Source organism: Xiphophorus hellerii, chromosome 16 (assembly GCF_003331165.1).
Source record: "Xiphophorus hellerii strain 12219 chromosome 16, Xiphophorus_hellerii-4.1, whole genome shotgun sequence".
Classification (NCBI taxonomy): Eukaryota; Metazoa; Chordata; class Actinopteri; order Cyprinodontiformes; family Poeciliidae; genus Xiphophorus; species Xiphophorus hellerii.
In genome coordinates this window covers 10,637,929-10,648,996 of record NC_045687.1, presented here as the reverse complement: position 1 = coordinate 10,648,996, position 11,068 = coordinate 10,637,929, and the positions used below count along the sequence as shown (strand labels likewise).

The 11,068-nt window shown below is 41.6% G+C and overlaps 1 protein-coding gene across 1 annotated transcript; it reads right to left on the bottom strand.

Moving 5' to 3' along the window:
- Positions 1 to 1,146: 1,146 nt before the first annotated feature.
- Positions 1,147 to 8,154, bottom strand: metrnla (meteorin like, glial cell differentiation regulator a). The gene is made up of 4 exons (XM_032587853.1): positions 7,783 to 8,154; positions 5,962 to 6,350; positions 2,626 to 2,685; positions 1,147 to 1,989 (listed from the first exon to the last, which is right to left on the bottom strand). Exons 1-4 carry the CDS (start codon positions 7,878 to 7,880, stop codon positions 1,676 to 1,678), a joined length of 861 nt encoding a protein of 286 aa, XP_032443744.1. The 5' UTR covers positions 7,881 to 8,154; the 3' UTR covers positions 1,147 to 1,675.
- Positions 8,155 to 11,068: the final 2,914 nt, after the last annotated feature.

The window sequence follows — 11,068 nt, the reverse complement described above, 5'->3', positions numbered from 1 at the left end:
ATAAAGACACAACACCTATTCCATGAGGTAAACAAGTTTCAGTGCTAAGAGTAAGAATCTGAATGACTAAAGCATATCTGGTTAAGGTAAATAGCAATAATGCTGCTGATTTTCAGGATAGTACTGTAATATACTTCCTAATCTACATGTCACCAGCACCATGGCTAATGCAGCTAATGAGTATATAAACAGAATTTAATTACCTCAATTATTACGTTATAACTGAAAAATTACCAAAAATAAACCTATTTTGTACAACTTTCAATGCACTGAATGTGTGAACAGCAGCTGTAGAGAAAGACTTTAAAAAGTGAGAAAGACGAGACAGTGAATTGCTTCTTGCATATGTAATAATTGCCAAAATCTAGGGTAGAATTCAGAGGATGTCAAGATGCCCCCTGAGTCTTTTCTTCCTCCTACACCTTGTTTCACAAAGCACAAAGTCCCAAAGCCACGAAAAGGTTTCTCGAAGAGGACTGTAACCATAGAAACTCTGTTTGCATTTCCCAGTGAGCAATTTGAGGACGTCTGGCCGTCAGCTGGAATTCAGACAGTCAATTCAGCGCCATGCACCGTTCTGTCTGGAGAAGCAATTGTCTGCATCGGGCAGCTCGCTGAATGAAATTCTAGGTGCATTTCCGTTTAAGTGAAAGGGCAGATAGAAAGAACTGGGGCCTCGCCTTTTTAACTCTACAAAGAGCTGCTGCAGCCGCGTCGCTTCCTCAAATGCGTTTTATTTGGAGCTGTAGGAAAAGCTTCAGGTTGCAGTTTACATGTCAATCAAAATTAGGAGTGCAGTTTGAGAGTCCTACTTTGTGCTGCGTGCCCGGTCACAGGGCTGCATTCAGGTCGGTCTTCAGACCTCACACTCCTAGCGGGCTGCTCTGCTCGAACAAAGAGGCCTTTCACATTGACCTTGACACACGGCCACCCCGTCACCACAGGAACAGACGCAGAGGAATCCACACCGACTCTCTTGATATCAATTTCTCTTTACCTTTTGGATAAATGGTTCCATCTAGGCTGGAGTGAGGCTAATGCACATCATATGGCTCTGGTTTTGTCCAGAACATGCGTGCCCATGAAACAAACCACTTTTGTGCATGTATTGTTTTTTTGAGGCAACAACAAAAAAAAAAAAACACATTGGGCAATAAAAAACAATTTATTCTTGTCAGCAAAACATGTCTTTCTTTTTTTTTTTTTTGGTTCATCTTTTTTCACAACTGCAGAGCCTGAAAAAAAAACAAGTTCAGGCATTAAATTGCAAATATTTTTTAAACAAAATAAGAGTCTTTGAATTTACACGTTCTTCTTAAGAAAACAAATACAGATCTGTACATCAAACTTTTTTTATACAAAGCACACCGTTTCAAAATGTACAATCTTATTTCACATTTTATACATAAAAACAAATAGGACTTTGCTACATTTAAAACTCTGCGGCTCCTCGTACTTGTGAAGACGCTCTGAACACTTCTCTGTCGTGTCCGGCTTCCGCGACATGCCGCTTTGCAACACTTTCTATCTCCGTACTCTAAGAGTCACAGGACAGCCAAGAGAAGTCTGGGACAGTCCCATCAGTCTCTCTTCTTTTTCCTTGGCTTGGACTTTCAGTATAGCTCTTCTCCAAAATCAAAACAACTTGCAATGCTTCCAAATGTGGGCAGCTAAATCAGTCAGTTTCCACATGGCACGGGTTGGTCCCCTGCAGCTGCGCCTCGTGATACAACCGCAGGAAGTCTTTGTAGCGAGGAGCGCAACCCATCCAGGCCTCCCCAAACCTCACTGTCCCAGTGAAAAGGAACTCGCCCTCTCCAGACTTCACCCCACACTGCAGGGGCATCTTTATGTTGCCTGTCCAGCTCCGTACCCTCACGCCCCCGGACACAAAGACGTGGGTCTTCTGTCTGTAAAGGCGGCTGATCTCCACGGAGACCGATGAGTGGTCCTCCTCCAGACCCACCGTTTTAATGGTGCCTCGTGCCACTGCAGGAAGGCAGAGGAAATATGTCAAGCAACTGGCTTTACTTGCTGATCTGTGACTGGCCTGACTAAAAAACCCAAATATTTGACCAGTGATTGGACCATTAACAAAACTACCAGGTCACCACTCTTTAGTGTGGGTTGCATTTACTGAGGGGAAAACGACTCAAATACCACTGAAGTGTTTAAATGTTCATTTAGAGTTCAGAAAAAGTTGCTCTTCTGAGCTTTTAACTCCTGTCCAACGTCATAAAAAAGGTTGGATTTAAAAATATTGGAAAATCAGAAATAAGAAATGGTCTACATTCTATAGACTTTATACTTAAAGTTGTATTTTAAAAACGTAATTATTTAATAGTTAGGTTACAAACTAACCATTAAAATGAGCAGAAGAGTTTAGAAGAACTCTACAATTGTATGTTTTTAAAAAGGCAGAAATCCTTTTTTCTTCTTTTACTTGCGTAGTAACACAATTCACTGACGAAGGCAGAAAAGTTGGGAACAAATTTTACATGCAAGAAAAATCAGAATCTGCCGAAATCATTAAGAGCAGGTCAAAGCTTTAGAAAAACTGATTAAAAATTGCCTGCAAAGCTTAGATTGGTGCAGCCATACTTATAAATCAGACGTTGAACTTACCAAAGTCATTAGTGCAGACTGCTAGGAGCATTTCGGCATCAGAGCAGGGCTGACAGGGCGCTAAGTGGATAAAGAAACAGGGTAGGTAAGTTCATGTTCAGCAGAGCGCTCCAAAAGAAACATAGAAATAATTCCTTTAGCATTTCCTTTCAGGGTGCGAGCCAAGACAAATACATGAATGATTTAAAAAAATAAATAAATCAGCAAATTCTAACTGCGCAACTAAAGGAATCACATTCATCATCACAATATTAATATGTGCAATATCGCAGTCAATATATTTCAACTGTTTTGCAAGCAAATACCCCAGGGAGGTAATACAGGGATTTTTTATGTTCACATTTGATATATATATTTAGCAGAGATGCTAAAGCTCACAGAGTAGAAAGAGCTTGAAATGTTTTTTTTTAAAGAAGGGTAAATAAATCATATTTGATATCATCATGGCAATATTTAGAAAATCTGTACAACAATCTCAGATTTTCCAGATATTGTGCAGCCTTACTGCTTATGACATATACATCAAAAATCAAACAAACTGAGTTATGCACGCCTGTCTGTATGTCTAATGCTCACAGGGCCTGTTCTGTTAGTGACCCCCGTCCCCAATGCTGCGTGACAAACACAGACCAGACCAAACGAATCAGCAGTGCAGTAAGAAGGGGCGTGTTCTGAATCATAACTACTTAATAACTTTAAAAGTTAAAAACAGCTTAGAAACATCTGTTTTGTAAATGTCTCACATTACAAAAGGTCCACACAGAGGAAAGATCTGATTGAAACAAAACTGTCTGCAGGTGGAAAAAGTCTCCTGCTACCTCCAGGAGGTTTTATATCAGGAGAAAAAGCACTAAATGGATCTAAAGCTCAGTTGTTTCAGGTGGTTTTTAGTGGCAGGGTGGTAAACTGAGTGAGGAGGAAGCTGGTGTTAGCAGACAGAATGGTGGACTGTGGTGCAGCAGCAGTGCCTGTCAGTCCAGAAAATAAGGAGGACGACTGACTGTGTTAACTCAGGTGGATCTTCTCTGCTGGAAATCATCCGGCCTCACTGGCGGCACATAAATATTCATCAGGTTAGAAAGTATTGCTTTAGAAAAAAAAAAAAACGCAGAAAAAATATTCTAAAAAGTAGGCATGCTTTCATTGTCTCTATTTTCAATGGTTGAGTCTATTCTCAGTCTGCTTTTTGAAGTAACGACTGGAGGACTGAACGGCAATAATGTCAGCTGGAGCAGAAACTCAAGGCGCCACCATGTCACCGGAGATCAAAGGTCAAACGGCCACAAGCCTTGATGGCTCGCTAACAGCTGGACAGACGGTGGACTTCAAGAGAGCAGACCTCGCCCAGCGCACGCTCACTTTGAAGTGAGTCCCGAGAACTGCCGTGGCATCAGGCGCGGCCGCGAGCCGGGGCCCAGGACCTTGGTGTGTTTGCTTTCCTGCAGAGCAGAGTCGAGCCGAGCGGAGCTCACATGTGAAACATGAAACACAACCACAGGAATGGGCCAAGAGCCGAGTCAGCGTCTCCTTCTGGCCCGTTCGCTCTGATCAGAACCACTTCATAGGAGCAGAGAGCGGAGGAGGATGGGAGGGGTGCAAAAGCACATTAGAGTCCCTGCAACATCTGGGACCAGATGCATTCCACGGTAATGGAGCAAAACTTGCTAATACCACTCAGAAGCGACAAAAACCACTTCAAATAGACAAGGAGGAGACAAGGGAGATACATGGAGGGGAATGGAATGAAAAGAAAAATATTAAAATGATAAATAGACATGAAGGACGCAGAGGTAGGAAATGGTCAACGGCAAGGGAGGGACGGAAAGAAAAGACAGTAGAGGCCAAACAAGACTATATGGTCCTCGAAGTTTCCTCCCAACATCTGGTTGGAGATGCATTCCAGCATGTTGGTGAGCAACCCAATCCCAGCACAGCGGGTCAGAGGGAGGAAGACGAGAAAAGAGAGAGGGAAGAAATACAGCGAAGAGGATGAGAAGAAGCAAAGGAGCAATCAATCTGCCCACTCAGGCCTCGCATGACACGAGACCACTGTCTTTGTGAATCACCCCAGTGCTATCTCATGCCACATTATAGCCCAGATCCCGCTGCAGCGGAGAGCCAAGCGCACTAATGTGGTCAAACCCACTGCAGAGCGTCCCCTCCGCCTCTTAACCCTACACAGTGCCAAGCGGTGACGCAGGATTTGGAAACGTGAAGCCGGAGAGCCGTAAAAACACATGTGGCTCCGACGCTGCTCATGTTTTGCTTTAGGTGGAAAAAACAACAGTTGCGCAGCTTGAAACTGTGCAGATCTGGCAGGTACGCAGCATGAAAATATATGGCTGTTTTTCATTGGGAGGCCTGTGTTTGGCTGTGCCCCTTTCCACACACACACAGGCCATCCAGAAAAAAAAAAAAAGAATTACAGCTTGCAGCAGAGTATTTCAGAGTCAGATCAACGGTGCTGTTGTGAAACAATCAGAGGGTTGACGTTTGATCAAAACTCAGCCAGCTTTTTATCTTGTTTCTTCTTTTTTTCCCCAAAACTAAAAGAGAAACTGAGTTTGGCTCGAGTTCATTGTTGAGTGAATGATTAGTGTCAAACCCAATAAAGTTTTTCACCAGCAGATGGCTGCATTTAGTGCAGAGTGCACACCATAGTGACTAAGGAAACAAGCAGACATGGGCCAGTGTGAGAGACTGGCAGTGTGATAACTTCCAGTAAAAATACCATAAATTGGTTGGTATTTACACAAAAATAACTTTCACTTAGAAACAGAATAATTATTTAACTGCTGCTGAAATAAAAAACAACACATTTTGATGCATCAGTTTTCAAGTGATTATTGCACTGAAGACATTTTTGTTGCTTTGCTCTTTATAGAGTAACACAAGCTAATATTGAATGTTAATTATGTTGAAGCAGCTAACCTGCGGTCCGCTACTTGACAGACCCAGCCCTGCTAGCTCGCAGACTGTAGTTTTAAAACATTGTTGCCTTATTAAGAAACAGAAGTTTCAACACTGTCTGTGCTTTCGAGACTGGAAATATTTCTAAAAAGTAAAGTTTCTTTTTCTTGCAAAAACAAAAAAAAGTGTAGCAGTAGGTGTGGGAGGGGCAGTGTTGCAGTACACTGTACATGTACACAGGGACAATTCAGCATCTCATTTTAGGACTCTTACCACTACATGATGGAAAATTTCAAGGAGAAACTTGAACTTTTTAAATCTATAGTCTAACTTAATAGTGGACATTTCCAAGGTTCCAAACTTTTATTACACTAAAAGTTCACCACAACTGCTGCAGTACGGAAGCAACATCAAGATCCGCCTTACCACCAGGTGACTGTGCCTCCGCTCTCAGCCTGTCGCTGACCAGCTCGTACTGGAAGGCCGTAATCCTCCGGCTGATGTCCGTATGCGGGACGGCCTCGATGAAGAGCGCCCCCTCTCGGATGCTGAAGCAGTGCACCTTGCCCTCCGCCTGGTCTTGTTCGCGCAGCAGCAGCCGCAGCTTGCCGTTGCGGTCCAGGTAGATGTTTGTCCCTGTGGAGTCCTTGGAGGGTTTGATGCAGACGGAGAGGCGGGCGGCGGCGGGCGACAAGGTGTTGGGCCGCAGGTTGACGATGATGGCTCCGGTCGGGTAGAGCCACTCCAGAGAGCCCTGTGAGCAGCGCAAGTACACCTGCTCCACGTCCCTGGTGTGGCCTTCATGGGTCAGCCCGCTACAGGTGACAGAAAGGGTAAGAAGTGAGCATTGGGGAAAATCATGGTTTTATCCACCATCTAAACTGATTTTCTGACTGGGTTGAGCTCAGAAAACAAGCTCTCCCTTCATCCAGACTGTAAGGACACTACACCACATTCCTTCTAAAGCATAAAGGCTGCGCACAAGACTGGCTGCATGACCAGTCACGAGCCAAAGCAGCCGACATGACCTCAGCTCAAACACACTCCCCATACCACATTGTTCTGCCCTGAGCTCTGGCAAAACGCACCACTGGCAGGTTGCCTTTGGGAAGAGCTTGGAAGCAGAAGCGGATGAATGGAGGGGACACGGGGGCTTCTGGGGAGACAACGGCAGCAGCAACAGTAGCTGGGCCTGCTGCATGCAAGTGCAAATGCCGGTCACGCACCAAACCTCCCCTTGGTTTCAAACCACCAACAAAGAGAGTGGAAGAGACTTGTCCGGGCAGCACTTCGGACTCTGGCGCCAGCACGACCAAATCGCTCCCTCCACAACTTAATGCCTGGTCAGGGGTTTGAAAACTCCAGTGTGTCAGTCATTCCGTGGCAAAGCCAGAGGCAGGAAGCCATCGGCAGAAACATGCCAAGCTTGTGGTTTAACTCTGGGGGGAGAAACGCCCAGTATGCTGAAAAGGAGACGCTGAAATTCAAATTTGCCATAGATCTGAAGCAACCCAAGGCACATGCTGAGCAGATGCAGCTGAAGCCCGATAACCAGGCTCACCTCAGCACGCCTCTAATTAAGTCCTATCTTAGTTCATCACTTCTGCAGGCAATTAAAGGAGATTAGGCAAACATCTCACTAATGAACAACAGATTATTGGTTGGAGGCTGAAAGCATGGCCTACCCCTCCTACTTGGTGGATTAAAAAAAAAAAACACTCAAAAGTAAAAAAAAAGAAATGAAAATCTGCAGATGTTGCAAGGGAGGTGAAATTTCCAGTGCATAGTAAAGTCAACCTTCTTTAGTGCCATGATATATCAAGTAAAGACTGATTTACAAAACTGCAAAACAAATTACAAAAAAAATGTCTTAGATCCAAATATCTATATACACAATCATAAAATGTAATATTTAAAAATCCAAGTATCATTCTACAAACTTGTTATAAGTGAAAGCCCGTGGAACAATAAGAGCACAAATCATATTGCATTTGTAAATACATGCTTAAATAAATTATTAGTGTAAACAAAATAGAGTTTCCTCATAAATCTGTCGACTCCAGTTACACGTTAACCTATTATTCGTGGTTAATATGGCCAACGGGAATCGTTTCACTGCGACGTCTATTGAGTTTCGGTCAGTCCTTTCCAAACTGCCGCCAGCAACTCGCTTTCTTTCACAGCAGCCGCTTGAAATTTAGCATTTTCAGGTGCGATTTCATTCAGAATAAGCTCAGAGAGTCTCACCTGCCCTTCCAGCTGCACTGGTCGCTTGAGTACTGGCAGAGAGAAATCCGGCAGAGAAGGAGGAGAGGCAGAAATGAGGCCAGCATCAGGGAGAGCATGTTTATCTCGCCTCACTTTGCCTCTTTTCTCGACTGAAACTATCGGAAAGTCCACCGCCGTCTGTCCGGCCGCGTAGTGTTTCCATGTGCCCCGCTCCGCTTCGTCCGCTCTCAGAGGTCTCTCGTTTTTGTTTCCCGAAGTTTCAGAGACATAAAGTCTCTTTTCGTACGTGAAAGGACCGCTCCTTGTGTTCGGGTCTCCGCTAACAGTGGACTGGTTTCGGCTCGGTCTCCGGCTCAGCAGCCCTGATTGCTCTCCACGTCACACCCCGTTCGCTCAATCAGCTGCGTTCAGGCGCTCAGCTCGGGCTCGGACATACTAACTTCATAGAACAAAACGATTCTTTTTGAAAGCTGATTTATTACCAGAGGTGGGTAGAGTAACATTTTATTCAAGGGTGTCTTTACTTAAGAATATTTCTTACTCAAGCAGATTGTATTTGGTGAAAGAGGAGTTAAGTACTGTGGGGCATCTGATAATGTCCGGTTTTTAGAGGAATCAGATGAAAATATTAAATAATTTTTACATTCATTTTTAAAACAGTGATATAAAACTAAAAAACATTTCACAAAATGACAAACTAAGCTACAGAAATCCCAAATCCCACTAATTCACAGTAAATAAAGCTTTTAAATCAGTATGAATCATCTATGTTAACACAATGTACATTTCTTTCACTTACAAATACTGTAGATTCACTTACCCTCTTACCAGACAGAAGATAAAAGTAGAAAAAGAAACTTACATGTCAGTGAGATGTTTAAAGCTTGGACTATCTTTTTATAATCTAACACTGCTTCAGACTTCTCCACATTTGTATTCATAACCTATCAGATGTGTTCCTTTATTTTCATGATGTTGTTTGTTTGCTAATGTTCTCTAACAAACTTCTGAAACTTTCAAGGAACAGCTGTATCCACAACAAGATTGAGCTAAACACAAGTACACTCAATTTACTAATTAGGTAATTATGAAAACAACTGGCTACAGCAGATGCTATTCATATTTTTATTATTATCTTATGAGTACAGAAGGTTGTATGCACCAAGACACTTTTTCTTTATATTGTTAAAAGGTGTGACACAATTCAAAGGTTATGAATGCCAGTAAATAAAAGGCCTTACCAAGTACTTACCAAGGAAAAAGGTTGTTGTTTTTTTCTGAAGAAACTTAACTGTCCTTAAATATTCATTTTAAAGTGATAAACTTATTTTATTTATACAAATCAAGAGAAAGAAAAAAAAAAGAATTTCTACTGTTATGTCAATTGAGCAAGTAAACAAAGTAAAACGTTGTAGCTGGCTACAGGCCATTTGTTTTTAAAGGTTTTTCACAATGTTCTTTTAGATGTTTGCAGGATTTTTTAATTTCAGTTAACTTCCTCCTCTCTATTTTTGAGAACCTTATGAATCCATATATCTACAAAACCTAAAGAGCTTGAAAAGAAAGCGTGACATAAATTGCACATAAACATTCAAATAAATCCAGATAGTAACAGGCATGTATATTATTCCGAGCAGCCTGCCTAACTTACTTTATTGTAGGTTACAGACAAGTTGTAGACTTTGAAATTAGTTAAACCATATTACTGGTAGCACTTGCCTGTCGTGACTTTGCCAGTAATAATAGTCATGTTTTCTTTTTGTATAGGTTCCTGACGCATATCTTACTCAACCAGACATAAACTGGTTGTGTGCTTTAAGACTTGTGGATGATGTCATCTGTCTAAAGGGTGGATTCGTCAAAACATCATTAGTTCACTGAGTAATGAAACGAAATGGAATATATAATGATACATATAGTGATACTTTGGATAAATTTGACCTTTGAAATCTTATATGTGTCTAATCCAGTGATAAGTTTTATTGGTTCATACACAACTTTATGAAGCAAATATCAAATGCTTTTGATATTTGTTTTCTTCAGCTTGGTTTTACTGTAGGTGAACATGAAGACTTTCTTTCTACTCATCAGCAAAATACGTCTTAAAGAAAATGAATTTTTTTAATCAAACTTTGAATTTGTAATGGAAATACAGCCTGGAGATACAGTACATTGCTGTTTAAAGCTAATTCAATATTCAAATGTAAAAGTACTTCAGTTGTCCCAAAGGGAAATTAAATAAATGAAAGAAGCTATCTGTAATCTATCCCTACAAGGAAATGTTCATTTTTAGGTTGAGCTGGAACTTGTTCCTCAAGTTATTCGTAAAACTATCAAGTTCTCAAAAGAATTCCTATGTCCTTCCTGGTTTAAGGTTTCTTTTTAAGGAAAATGTCTAATTGTATCTCTAGCACTGTAGATGATACTGATCACATGATTGCTTCAAGCTTAGAGTCTACATAGAGATCCTCTGTATTTCAAAATGTTACTTTATGAATGAAGTCAGGTAGATTACAAATGTATAATAAATGAACAATTTGATCGATTGTATTAATCAAGGGTGAAAAGTTATCCAAATTAACCTAAACTGGTAGCACCCTCCTCGGCAGTGACGACTGCCTTAAAACATGTGTCATTTGCATCACTGTGGAGGAATTTTATCCCTCTTCGACCTTGTAGAATTGCTTTATTTCAGCCACAATGTTTGGCCAGTATATGGCCACCCACGTGACAAGACCTCAATCAGATTTAAGTCTGTGCTTTGATTAGGCCACTCTAAAATCTTTCTTTTTTGTTTTATCTTTTGTGGACAGGCAGACTGTGGCGGACTCGCTTTGTTGCACAAACTGATGGCTGGACATTCTTCTGTATGGATTTTATGTGTTAGAGATTAATGAGTTGTTCAAACTACTCAGGTCATTAGATATAAAAGGTTGAACATGTTACCTTTGGGAGATTCCATATTCTTCTCCGACTGTTCAATATGGATTTGAGCAGAAAATGGCAGACTATTAGTGTGAGTTTGTTTCTCATTTAACCACAACCCCAGTGACAGCCGCTGTCATGTCAAAATAAATGAACCAAAGATGTATGTGTTGGTCAAGAAAACACAGAATGACAGTCGCAAAAACATGAGGGAACGATGTCTGGAGATCCTCTGGTTTACATTTTTTTTCTGCAAACACTCATTTGCAGTTTAGTGGGATTCAGGAAACCACAGAGCTCAAACACTAAAAAATCCCTGACGGCTCTATGGTCGAGCAGTAATTTTCCTGAACTATTCTGTGAAATCCTCCAATCATCA